The sequence below is a fragment of the Polypterus senegalus genome, chromosome 12 (assembly GCF_016835505.1).
Source record: "Polypterus senegalus isolate Bchr_013 chromosome 12, ASM1683550v1, whole genome shotgun sequence".
In the NCBI taxonomy this organism is placed as follows: Eukaryota; Metazoa; Chordata; class Cladistia; order Polypteriformes; family Polypteridae; genus Polypterus; species Polypterus senegalus.
Window position 1 is genome coordinate 84,416,526 of NC_053165.1, and position 14,237 is coordinate 84,430,762.

At 44.2% G+C, this 14,237-nt stretch overlaps 1 protein-coding gene across 2 annotated transcripts in view; it reads left to right on the forward strand.

Moving 5' to 3' along the window:
- adamts17 (ADAM metallopeptidase with thrombospondin type 1 motif, 17) overlaps positions 1-14,237 on the forward strand; it is a 176,769-nt gene that overhangs the window by 93,501 nt on the left and 69,031 nt on the right. For both annotated transcript variants that reach the window (XM_039772720.1, XM_039772721.1), the window contains exons 13-14: positions 1,672-1,838; positions 11,491-11,618. In XM_039772720.1, the coding sequence (XP_039628654.1) occupies positions 1,672-1,838; positions 11,491-11,618 (295 nt within the window). The remainder of the gene's footprint in view (positions 1-1,671; positions 1,839-11,490; positions 11,619-14,237) is intronic.

Below are 14,237 nucleotides of genomic sequence, written 5' to 3' on the forward strand. Positions count from 1 at the left end.
AACCGTTAACACGGTAGAAAGAAGGATGTATCCAAGAAAGGCAATGTAGTTCATCTTCAGGGGATAACATTAGACAACAAAGGAAATCTTGATATGCCATTCGTATTACCACGTTAACAGTTTCCCTTTAGAACAGCTTTTGCAAAGACAATTAACAAATTTCAGAGCCAAACGTTTGAAAAAGTCATTTTATTTAATAGAGAGAAAGAAACGAAATTCACTCACGGGCAGTTATACATTGCGTGGATGCAAATGCAACAATTTCCATGAAAATAAAAATCTGTTTAAATTGTACATCCGCATCCCCATACGTGAGCGGCGGAATCGCAAAGAGGTTAGCGGGTAGCACAGGCCGCGGGGTCGGTAAGCGAAGCGAGCAGGGGGCGAAGCTCCCTAGTAAAATTACGCAATAAACGTTATGCTCACTTAAACCATTTACAATTTATTGCATTGTTCTGTAATGATTTACAAGTGAAATAAATCATCTTGAAATCGGATGAATCTTTTTGAATCACCATGTATAATAGGTGGGAGGTCTGAGAAGGTAGAAAAGAGCTCTGGACATGCGCTCAGAGTATCATGCGCTCAGCCCATAAACTGTCTTAGTCCAGAGTGGCTACTCTACCACAAACCCCTGATTGATGGAGTGTGTCTGACAGGTTTTCCCATCTGAGCAGAGGGTATATTAGAGAGTCTCATTGGGGTCTTGATCTAATCGTGTCCCTCATGAAGACCCTTCTTGAGTCCCGGGTACTCCAATTTGCTACCATTTCACAATTCTGGAGGCCACCGTGCTCCATGAAGCACTCAAAGCTTTAGAAATGGTTTTATCTTCTTGCCCTGATTGACACCTCACCATGTGTTCATCATGGAGATCTACTGTGAGTTCCTTGGATCTCATGGTTAGGTTTGCGTCCTAACAGACAGCGTGAATTTATGGGACCTTCTCTACTCATGTGTGCGCCATGCTAAACGACGTTCAATTAATTCAGTTTACCATAAGTGGACTGCAATTGAGTTATAGAAACATTTCAAGGAGAATGAAGGCATACGGGATGGACCTGAGCACAATTTGGAGAATACCATGCTCCATGATGCACTCAAAGCTTTAGAAATGGTTTTATCTCCTTGCCCTGATTGACACCTCACCATGTGTTCATCATGGAGGTCTACTGTGTGTTCCTTGGATCTCATGGTTGGGTTTGTGTTCTGACAGGCAGTGTGAATTTATGGGACCTTCTCTACACAGTTACACACATGTGTGCCATGCTAAACGACGTCCAATCAATTCAGTTTGCCATAAGTGGACTGCAACTGAGTTATAGAAACATTTCAAGGAGAATGAAGGCAGACGGGATGGACCTGAGCACAATTTGGAGAATACTTCTAGGAATGAGAGATTTCAGTTTTTGATTTTTTTTTATTTATTTGCAAACTCTTCTAAAAAAAAAATGTGTCCTGACTGTGTCATTATGGGTTATTGAGTGTTGGTTGATGGGCAAAAATGGCGAATGTATCCATTTCAAATTAAATCTATAATAAAGGGGGTCTCACGCCTTTCGGAATCCCCTGTAGAACATCTCCACAACAGTCGTCGTTCTCCATTTTTTTCCCCCAGCCTCTCTCCTTACGTTTTTCTTTTGTTCTTCCCATGTTGCTCTGTTTTCTTAGGCCGGGCCCAGGTGGGAAGCACTGTCCTAAGGCAAGTGTTGAGCATGAAGTCTGCGAAGGTCCACCTTGTCGCAAAGGAGGTCCCACCTTCCGCGACCAGCAGTGCCAGTCACACGAGGGACAAGGAAGTAAAAAGAAAGGCCACTGGACAGCAGTGATTAATGACGGTAAGTCACGTCACCTTTTTTGCGAAGATTTCATAATGAAGGTGAAGATGAGAAAGAAGAACGGCTAACTCAGATGGCCAAGACAAACATTATCGTGTAGATTTCAAGGTCACAGTGAACCTTTGGGTTCCTGAATAAGACATCTGGTGGGCCTAATAACAAAATGGCATCAGACAACAGAAATAAAAATTAGACAGTCGGACAAAAAGATAGCATTAGTGGCTAAGGCCTTGAACCTTTAACCACAAGGATCTCGATTCGGCGCCCGTATTTATCAAGAGTCTCAGAGAAGGAAAGCGGTCCTCAGAAAAAACAGTGACGTAAATTTAGTCCTACTCTTAGAATTATGGAGGTAGACGTGTTTGAGCAATTGTCCTAAATTTAGGAAATGACTCCTGACATCAGCAGCATTTAGGAGAGCTCGTGAGCTGTCCTAACTTTCTAGAAGTTTCCGGCAGATGACGTTCAGGCAGAGATCGGCACGTACATCTGGGGAGAGTGTTGGAAATGCCGGAACCAAATGACTTTGTATAAATGTCGATTTGACCGAGATGGAATAATATCCATAAGAAATCACGCGACCGCCCCATTGGAGGGGAACACGCCACTAAGGCTCGCCAGACCAATTCCTCCAAAATTACATCGTGTTGAGCTTTGAAGGTCCCCAAAGTCCTACTGTCCACCACACCACTACTTGGTCACTTATTCCATTTGTCTCTGGTTCTAAGTGTGAAGAAAAACTTCCTAATTTTTGTGGGTAATTTTATTCTCTAGGGTGGCACAGTGGGTAGCGCTGCTGCCGCGCAGTTAGGAGACCTGGGTTCACTTCCCAGGTCCTCCCTGTATAGTGTTTGCATGTTCTCCCCATGTCTGTGTGGGTTTCCTCCCACAGTCCAAAGACATGCAGGTTAGGTGCATTGGTGATTCTAAATTGTCCCTAGTGTGTGCGCCCCCTGTGATCGGTTGGCACCTTGCCCAGGGTTTGTTTCCTGCCTTGTGCCCTGTGTTGGCTGGGATTGGCTCCAGCAGACCCCCATGACCCTGTAGTTAGGATATAGTGGGTTGGATAATGGATCGATTGTTTTTATTCTCTATGGTGTGAAGAGGTGCCCAGCTGGCAAGAGGTTGTCAGGTGCTGAAGCACCATGTGGCGTAGTGGGCTTCAAACCTTGAGGTGATTTGGCGTTAATCCCACTACTGACACAAGAAGTTCACTTCACCTGCCTGTGCTCCAATTGGACAAACAAAAGAAACGTAACCAATTTAATCTCAAATTTTGTAAGTTGCTTTGGATAAAAGTGCCAACCAAATTTGTACGTGTGAATCTAAAGGTTGGCAGAGAGGTTTATTTAGTCCAAAAGACAACTTCTAGGACAGAAAGAGAGAGCAGCCCTGGCAGCAATGGAAAGAGGCTCTGTGTATGCCAAAGTAGAAATGCAGGTGCCACTAAGGGGCAGTAAGTCCCGAATGTGTGCTGCACACAAAGCAGGGTGGCCAGCAGATGGTATAAGAAGGTCAGGGCATTATGGCAACTGCTCCAAATCTCCTCAACCCTAAATGAGTAAACTAATGGAAAAGCAACACACAAAGAACGATACACAATTGGAATAAGCTACCAAGTAGTGTGGTAGATAGTAAGACGTTAGGGACTTTCAAAACTCGACTTGATGTTTTCTTGGAGGAAACAAGTGGATAGGACTGGCGAGCTTTGTTGGGCTGAATGGCCTGCTCTCGTCTAGAGTGTTCTAATAAATTCTAATAACACCTTCCTGGGGTTGGCTTAGGAACCAGTTATCTTTTTTTGTTTTCTTCTTTTATTAAAATTTAACATCTTAGAGCTTGCAGGACAAGATTAAGGGTTTGGGGTCCCAGGATGGGGAAACCCAGATGATTGATCTTAATGGTAGGTGGCTTCCCAATGCTGGTTCTGACTTCTGCACATTCACTTTATTATGATTGCATATACACTTGGCTTCCATGTCAGAATCATGTGGAGGGGCAGACATAAGGTAGGGGGTACTGCAAACGGACGGGTAACTCTGCCAGGTCTTACCCACATCTTCAGGTATTCTCCTTAAAGCTGAACCCTGTAGGCCCAGCAGAATGGCCTTGAAGGTCATACTGCAGTGATTGGAGCCTTGCAATGCAGGAACGGTAAAGCTCCCGGCGTCTTCATGTTCGATGGACCTCTCAAGATGATTAGTCAGCTTTGAGTAAAGCCAGGGCCCCCCCCCGAGACCTTGTGACACCGTGTCTCTAATTAGTGCTGGACGTCTTATACAAAATGACTACTCTTAGCTCAAAGCCGAGGTCGCTGGCAGCAGAGCGCACATAAAGTAGTTCCACTTAAATGCTGTAATAAACATTCTCATAAAATCTGCCTAACTGCATCAGGTCAAATCAGGCCAAACATGTGTGTGTGTGTCTGTGTGTGTGTAACTAGGAGCTTGGATCAGCATGACAAGAGCGTGGTTATTAAATGTGGAGTACCAGCCGGGTAGACCCTTCTGCAGTAACAGTCTAAAAAACAGGAGCCACCTGGTGAGACATTTCATCTGACTGAGTTGTCTGGAAAGAAGAAACCTGATTGGCTCATCTGCCTCACCGATGCAGTTTTCTTTGTGTGTGTGTGTACAGTATATACAGTGGTGTGAAAAACTATTTGCCCCTGAACCTAATAACTGGTTGGGCCACCCTTAGCAGCAATAACTGCAATCAAGCGCTTTGATAACTTGCAATGAGTCTTTACGCGCTCTGGAGGAATTTTGGCCCACTTATCTTTGCAGAATTTTGTAATTCAGCTTTATTTGAGGGTTTTCTAGCATGAACCGCCTTTTTAAGGTCATGCCATAGCATCTCAATTGGATTCAGGTCAGGACTTTGACTAGGCCACTCCAAAGTCTTCATTTTGTTTTTCTTCAGCCATTCAGAGGTGGATTTGCTGGTGTGTTTTGGGTCATTGTCCTGTTGCAGCACCCAAGATCGCTTCAGCTTGAGTTGACGAACAGATGGCCGGACATTCTCCTTCAGGATTTTTTGGTAGACAGTAGAATTCATGGTTCCATCTATCACAGCAAGCCTTCCAGGTCCTGAAGCAGCAAAACAACCCCAGACCATCACACTACCACCACCATATTTTACTGTTGGTATGATGTTCTTTTCTGACATGCTGTGTTCCTTTTACGCCAGATATAACGGGACATTTGCCTTCCAAAAGTTCAACTTTTGTCTCATCAGTCCACAAGGTATTTTCCCAAAAGTCTTGGCAATCATTGAGATGTTTCTTAGCAAAATTGAGACGAGCCCTAATGTTCTTTTGCTTAACAGTGGTTTGCCTTGGAAATCTGCCATGCAGGCCGTTTTTGCCCAGTCTCTTTCTTATGGTGGAGTCGTGAACACTGACCTTAATTGAGGCAAGTGAGGCCTGCAGTTCTTTAGACGTTGTCCTGGGGTCTTTTGTGACCTCTCGGATGAGTCGCCTCTGCGCTCTTGGGGTAATTTTGGTCGGCCGGCAACTCCTGGGAAGGTTCACCACTGTTCCATGTTTTTGCCATTTGTGGATAATGGCTCTCACTGTGGTTCACTGGAGTCCCAAAGCTTTAGAAATGGCTTTATAACCTTTACCAGACTGATAGATCTCAATTACTTCTGTTCTCATTTGTTCCTGAATTTCTTTGGATCTTGGCATGATGTCTAGCTTTTGAGGTGCTTTTGGTCTACTTCTCTGTGTCAGGCGAATCCTATTGAAGTGATTTCTTGATTGAAACACGTGTGGCAGTAATCAGGCCTGGGGGTGGCTACGGAAATTGAACTCAGGTGTGATACACCACAGTTAGGTGATTTTTGAACAAGGGGGCAATTACTTTTTCACACAGGGCCATGTAGGTTTGGATTTTTTTTTCTCCCTAAATAATAAAAACCATCATTTAAAAACTGCATTTTGTGTTTACTTGTGTTATATTTGACTAATGGTTAAATGTGTTTGATGATCAGAAACATTTTGTGTGACAAACATGCAAAAGAATAAGAAATCAGGAAGGGGGCAAATAGTTTTTCACACCACTGTATATACACATACTTTGTATATATTGTAAGGGATGACATGCATGGGCTGGTGTCCCGACGGGGACAGTTCATGGTGCATTTCCCGGCCTGGGGGCCAATGTAATTAAGGAACAGGGGAAGAGACACTGTATTCAGAACAGTGGCTTCCCCGATACACTAGATGGCAGCACACTCAGACCATGGATTCCCACACAGATGGCGTTCTGTGGAGGTCACTAGAGGAAGCTATTGGGATTAGTGATCCCTACTTTGTAAGACTTCCTATTGACCCAGAAGTACTTTAATCGGGCTATGCCCTTATAGAAGAAGTACTCCAGGGTACAAGATAAAAGGAGTCACTCCGCCACATCCAGGCAAGTTGGAACTGGGAGAGGAGATGGGGTAACACTTGCTTGGGAGGAGTGGAGAAGAAAAAAGAGAGATAGAAGAGAAACCGTGATCATTTGGTGGTGCAATATTGTTAAAGAAGACTTTTGTAAGGTATTAGATAGATAGATAGATAGTGTAGTAGGCAAGATTAAAATGTAGATAGATTAACAAGAAAGGCATTAGATAAATAGATAGATAGATAGATAGATACTTTATTAATCACAAGGGGAAATTCACATAATCCAGCAGCAGTATACTGTACTGATACAAAAAAAAAAAAAAATTAATTAAATAAAAATGCATGTAAAAGCAGACAATAACTGAATAATGTTAGCATTCACTCCCCTGGGTGGAACTGAATTTGTTAATAATAAACCTTACGGTTTTATTGTGGACTTATGCCTGTGTGGTTTGGTTTTCCATATGTATGTATGTATATATATAAACTGTATATACACACATACATATATGTATATACTGTATACAGTATATATAGTATAGTTTATATATTTATACTGTATATATACACTCGGGTGTTACCACCTGCTTGCTTTGCTGGCCAACCCCTGGCTCAGCCACTTTGTGTCTCTGCCACTCGTGTTGTGAAGAGGGGGGCTGAATGCACCCCAAGGACACCCAGTAGCTTCTCCGAAACCTCCTCCTAAACGGTGATACAATGGGAAACAAATAGTTTTTTTTTTTGCACCTTGTCTTTGCTTGATCATCTGCTGGATTGCTACTCCTGCCGCCTTGCTGTGTGATCTTCATCTCGCGCAGCGCTTTCGAACATTTTCAAAGCCTCTACAGCAGCTGTCCTGCTCTTTGTCTTTTATTTCCGGCCCGGGCGTAGTTAAATCTCTTGGCACGAAGTCTCCTCTAGCGGACTTGAGTTCTTGATATATTTTAGTTTATAATTTAAAAACGGAATAAGAATCTGAAAACCTAACAACATCACATTAATGTTTGATAAATTCTGAAAAGAATGATACCAAACATATATGTGTAGGTTTTAAAACAAGCTCGATTTTAAGCGTGACAAAAAACGTAGCAGAAAGTCGCATAAAATCGTTGCTCAAAATCCTTGCACTTTTAGGCTTAGAATTTCATATACAGAGAGAGTAGATATATGTAATATATGTGTGTATTCAAAACTCTGCCGCCAGGATCATCGCACACACACTAAGCTAACAGACCACAATGCCTTATTCGCTTCCACTGAATCCCCCCAGTTACACCACCAACCTCCTCCACCCCTCTACTCCAGTTCGTTCCTTGCGATTTTCAACTGCAGGTTTACGGACTGTCCGACTGTTACCTCAGACCGATGGGTGCCAGGACCGTCTCTGTTGCTGTGCCCAGACTGTTGAATACATCTGAAATCTGACGCTCCGCACTTCAGGGCTTCTCCTGGGCTTTGAAGAAGTGCCGGCATCCCTACGTATACTTTGGGGTCGTAATTAAGCAAAATGAAGGGTTATTTTCACCCTAATATTACGATAATGCAGTAACGAATGCGGACGGCGAGAATGCGAGAGGCTAAAGGCTGGATTATACCGTACTTGACGGGTCCCCGTGGCGAAAATTATACGTCAGAGGTAGCCAACCCCAACAAGATGGGTTTTCTGCAGAATCACGGAATGTGGCGATCGTTTACTTCTGGAATTTTCCATTTAATATTTTCGGGTGACGGTAAAGTGTGGAAACCGAGTTTGCAGATGCGATGGGTTTTTACTGTACAGTGTACATATATCACTGCAGCGATGCTAACTGAAATAACTCACAATTTCAATATGAAAAGGAATTATCATTTGTCATAATCGTGCATCTGTAGGTTACAGTAAAACGCATAGTCACGTTTCAATCCCGAAAGAAACTTAAATCAGTTTAAACACCGACTCCGTTTGTCCGGAATGTTGCGGTTTCTTCCGCTGCCATATTGTCTAAACATTTATTGTCACAGCGACGTGATCGACGACTCGCCCAGTACGGCCTTGAATTCCTCCGTCTGTGGGAACGGAGTTCTACTTTTCTTTCCCCCCAGTCTTTAGATTAGCAGCTCGCATTATGTAATGGACTGCTTAGGGCTTAAAACTTCTCCCAGGAGTCAGCAGGGTGTGTAGCAAAAATCAATTCTTTTCATCAAGCACCGCGCAAAATGTATTTGTTCTCGTGTTAGAAATTCATGAAGGGTGCAAGCAGTGCCATGCGTGGAGATGACAATTCACAGTAAGCAGGGATCGCCTCAAGGAGCGGCGAAGGGACAGCAGAATTGTCTTTGTGGCGTTTGTACGAGACGCCTAACACAAGGATTAGAAAGCCTTTGATGCGATTACAGGCCTCTTTATTCTAAGAGAGTTAACAGCTGTTAGCCAAATGCATTTTTTTTGGTAAAAATTCATAAGCGGATGTTTAGCTCTCGAGTGCTGAGATGTGGAAATTTCTGCAGCTTCTCTTGTGCTCACCTTGCATGAACTTTTGTTTGCTAAAGTTTACTGCCATTTTATGCAAAGACAGCATTTTTATTTAAACACAATATTGCAATGGGACAGGGTGTGGGGGCTTTAAGGGCAGAGCCTATCCTAAAGTAGGAGGTAACCATGGATGGAACAGCAGTCCATCCCAGATAACAGAAACCTCAAACCAATCCACAGTCATGGGAGGCAGAGCCTATCCTAGCAGCATCAGGAGAAGAGCAGGTCCTAAATCTGGAAGGGACCTCCTTTCATCCCAGATATAACAGAGAAACCTCAAACCCAGTTAATCTAATTCAGGTGTTATGTGGGGGGCAGAGCCTATCCTAGCAGCATCAGGTCCATGACAGGACCCAATTCTGGATGGGGCATCAGTCCACCCTAGATACAGTTTATTTTTTTTTTTGTATAGCCCAAAATCACACAGGAAGTGCCGCAATGGGCTTTAACAGGCCCTGCCTCTTGACAGCCCCCCAGCCTTGACTCTCTGAGAAGACAAGGAAAACTCCCAATAAAACCTTGTAGGAAAATGGAAGAAACCTCGGAAAGGCAGTTCAAAGAGAGACCCTTTCCAGGTAGGTTGGGCGTGCAGTAGGTGTCAAAAGTGGGGGTCAATACAATACAATATACACAACAGAACAATTCCTTAAGACAGCATAATAAAAATTTTAGAATTACGGTTTAACAGTAGATGATATGACATAATTAGGTTTCGATATTTTTAGAGTCCTGGAGACCTCATCCATCTAGCTGCATCTCCATTTGGCCATGCCACGGCTGAAACATTGCTCCGATGAAAGGACCTCTCTTCCCATGATTCCTGTGATCCTCCATCAGGGATGACTTTACCATAGGCAGGCAAACAACTTGGCAGGTGGGCGTGGCACCAATGGCCACATTTGGGTACCGAGAAAAGAAACAGAATAGGTGAGGGTTAGTATTCAAATATAATTATCATGTTACTTATGTTATAGTGCTAATGACTAACAACAGAGATGCAGTATGTACAGTTAATCAGCAGCTCTAGTCAGGATATGCTAAACTGAAGTAGTGAGTCTTCAGCCGGGATTTAAAGGTTGAGACCGAGGTGTTAGATGTAACCTAACACAGAAAATTCACGCCCACTTAGTCTAATTTAGGATCATTTTGGTCCAGAGGCTATCCTAGCAGCATCAGGTGAAGAGCAGGACCTAAATCTGGAAGGGACACCCTTTCATCCCAAATCTAACACAGAAACCTCAAACCTACTTACTCTAATTTGGGGTTATGGGGGGCAGAGGCTATCCTGACATCATCAGGAGCCAACCATGGATGGAACACCAGTCCATTCCAGATGCAACATGGAAACCTCAAACCCAATTTATCCAATCCATCGTCAATTTGGGGTTCAGAGCTTGTCCTAGCAGCATCAATTGTAGAGCAGGAGCCAACCCTGGATTGGACACCAGTCAATCCCAAATTAAACTGTATTAAACCCACAGTAAAATTCAGATGTAACATAACATAGAAACCTCAAACCCACCTAAACTAATCCAAGGTCATGGGTTTGGGGGGCAGAGCTCAATTTAGCCAGCATAGGGTGCATAGCAGGCCCCAATTCTGGATGGGACACCAGTCCATTCTAGATATATCATGACATAGAAACCTCAAACCCACCTAAAATAATCCTGGGTCATGGGATTGGGGGGCAGAGTCTATTTTAGGCAGCATCGGGTGCACAGCAGGCCCCCATGCTGGATGGGACACCACCCTAGATATATCATAACATAGAAACCTCAAACCCACCTAAAATAATCCTGGGTCATCGGATTGGGGGGCAGAGTCTATTTTAGGCAGCATCGGGTGCACAGCAGGCCCCCACTCTGGATGGGACACCAGTCCATCCTAGGTGTACCATGACACACAGGACCTTCACAAAGTCTTCAGACCCTTCACATTTTCCAGATTTCTCCTGTTGCTGCTTTGTGCTAAAATCATTTACAATTATTTTTATTTTTTCTTCCTCAAGCAACACTCAATACCCCCAAATGACAAAGCGAAAGCAGAACTTTAGGAACTTTTGCAAATTTATTTAAAAAAAAAAAAAATGGAAATCTCACACTGACCCAAGTATTCAGATCCTTTGCTTTGGCTCTAATGATCATCTCTGAGATGTTTCTACAACATCTTTGGAGTGCATCTGTGGTCAATACAGCTGATTGGACTGATTAGGAAACACACACACACACACACACACAGTTGTCTTTAGAGGGTCCCGGCCAAGTCAGAATACCCACACAGACCTGGGGAGAACACACCATCTCCATACAGAGTGGACAGGACAGGGCTTCAGAGTTGTGTCCCTCACTGTCCCACTGACCGAATTTCAAAATGTTCCTTAATATTACACTCCCAACATGTATAGAACAAAACTGATGAGGCTAAATCGGTCAGAAGTGCTCATCTGCTTTCACTTTGGACTCCACATCTCATATTTGGCTGCTCTTCTGTGTCACGGGAATGTCATCAAAACTAAATGATCGAGTAATAAGAGCAGCGAGTTGGACAGAGGCTTCCTTCTGGCTGACATGACACTTCCATTTAGAGACATTAACATCAGCTAAGCACCGCTGCACTGTCACCTCTGCCCAGAAACACTGATTTAATAAAGTGACTTCAGTGACAGCGGCTCGTCATTTACATGAACTGCTCCGAGATTTCGGTCATTGAGTTGACTCAGCCTTTTGTGTTTTTTTTTATATTTTCAGATAAGCCGTGTGCCCTCTTCTGTACTCCGCTGGGCAGAGACTCTCCGGAACTGGCAGCAGAGCGAGTGCTGGACGGCACCCCCTGTGGACCATACGAAAGCGATCTGTGTGTGAATGGCAAGTGCCAGGTACAGTGTGGGGACTAACCCTGCGTGACAGCCTGCATTATTTACCCTTCTTACCTTCCATAGTGCTGAACATCTCTGATTTTCATGAACTAGGAAATACAAAGGCAGCGTTTTTATTTAAACACAATATTGCAATGGGACGGGGAGTGTGGACTTTAAGAGCAGAGCCTACTCTGGAGTAGAAGGCAACCATGGATGGAACAGCAGTCCATCCTAGATAACCAAAACCTCAAACCAATCCACAGTCACGGTAACACGGTGGTGGGGGGAGTTGGGGGGCAGAGCGTATCGTAGCAGCATCAGGAGAAGAGCAGGACTTAATTCTGGAAGTGACCACCTTTCGTCCCAGATAGGACACAGAAACTTCAGACCCACTTAATCTAATTCAGGCGTTATGGGGGGGCCAGGGCCTATCCTAGCAGCATCAGGTGCATGGCAGGACCCAATTCTTGACAGGCTTTCAGTCCACCCATAAGTAACCTAACACAGAAAACTTACTCCCACTTAATCTAGGTTAGGGTCATTGGGGGCCAGAGGCTATTCTGGCATCATCAGGAGAAGAGCAGGACCTAAATCTGGAGGGGACCACCTTTCATCCCAGATGGAACACAGAAACCTCAAACCCACTTAATCTAATTTAGGGTTATGGAGATGCATCATCGGTTGCATGGTAGGGCCCAATTAGAAAATGCGTGGACATCCGGTCCTCCCAAATTTAAGGTTTCTGCCCTGACACTTTGCGAGTCCCAACAACTTGCACGCATCACAAAGGCAGGGCCGACCTTCTTCTTTCTGTTACGTAATCGGCTTCTGCAAGTTGCATCACACTCCGCAGATGTCGCAGCTCTTTTTTTTCGGACACCCTCTCAAACAGCTGCCTTATGCAATTCGCCATTAGGACGACAAAACCCACCCGAGAGTTTCGTGGAGGTTGCCTTTTGCCACATTTCCATAGTACCGTTGCTGTGCACAGCAGATGCCGAGGCTGCCATTTTCTTTTCTCCTTCCTATCATGTACTCAGCCTCTGCAACTTGTTGTCACGCTCAGCAGATGTCTCTACTCTACTTTATCTCTCAGCCACTGCCTGTTGTTTATACAATACAATACATTACAATGTAATTTATTTCTATATAGCTCAAAATCACACAAGTAGTGCCACAATGGGCTTTGACAGGTCCTGTGTTTTGACAGCCCCCCAGCCTTCACTCTCTAAGAAAATGAGGGCAAAAAAAAAAATGGAAGAAACCTTGGGAAAGGCAGTCCAAAGAGAGACCCCTATCCAGTTAGGTTAGGTGTGCAGTGGGTGTCACAAAAAAAACGGGGTCAATACAACACAATACACAGAACAGAACACAAATAATCCTCAATCTTCTTATATCATACGCTACCGTGGCTGTCCGTTGGTCTGTCCAGGATTTTAAATTACCTGTAGCTCGTAAACTGTTTGACCGGTTGACCTGAAATTTGGCACACATATACTACGTGACGTCTACTATCTGCTTTCGGGGTGATGATTTACTCCAAGGTTATTCCTCTTTTTATTTTATTGTATTGTAGAATCGACTCTCGGCAGTGGCCAGCAGGGCGGCCGTGCGGCACATGTATACGGGCGCCATTCTCATCCCTCCCACCTTCGCCGTCACTTCCCCTACGTCTTCATATCTTAAATCATTCTTGAGGCAGATTGAAGAACTTAAGTGAAACATGAAGGAAAACGTACTGAGAAATTGCAACACAAACACTGACTTGTTCAATTTTAATGCGAAAAGTTGCTGATGGAAGGAGAGAAGAAGCCGGCCGCTAGGGAGAAGCAGAGAAGAGCTGCTCAGGAAACAGCAAGCGCATCAACCTCTGAGCAAACGAATGGTAAATGGACAGAGGAAGAGGATGAAAACTAGGAACGCTGAAGTCAAGTGTCTTCACTGCACGTTATCATGCAGTGTGCCGTTACTGGTCCAATATAATAGATAGATAGATACTTTGTTAATCCCAAGGAAACTGAAGGTTACATAAGCGCCCTGGTGGTAACCGTACCCTCAATCAGCCTCCCAGCAGACAATAAATTATATGGGTGGTGTCAAACGTTTCAGTTACCTGCCATGTACATATTATTACAATAGCTTAATAAAGATAGATAGATAGATACTTTATTAATCCCAAGGGGAAATTCCGATACTCCAGCAGCAACATACTGATAAAGAACAATATTAAATTAAAGAGTGATAACAATGCAGGTATAACAGACAATAACTTTGTATAATATTAACATTTACCCCCCTGGGTGGAATTGAAGAGTCGCATAGTGTGGGGTCTCCTCAGTCTGTCAGTGGAGCAGGACGGTGACAGCAGTCTGTCACTGAAGCTGCTCCTCTGTCTGGAGATGATCCTGTTCAGTGGATGCAGTGGATTCTCCATGATTGACAAGAGTCTGCTCAGTGCCCGTCACTCTGCCACGGATGTCAAACTGTCCAGCTCCGTGCCTACAATAGAGCCTGCCTTCCTCACCAGTTTGTCCAGGCGTGAGGCGTCCCTCTTCTTTATGCTGCCTCCCCAGCACACCACTGTGTAGAAGACGGCGCTCGCCACAACTGTCTGATAGAACATCTGCAGCATCTTAT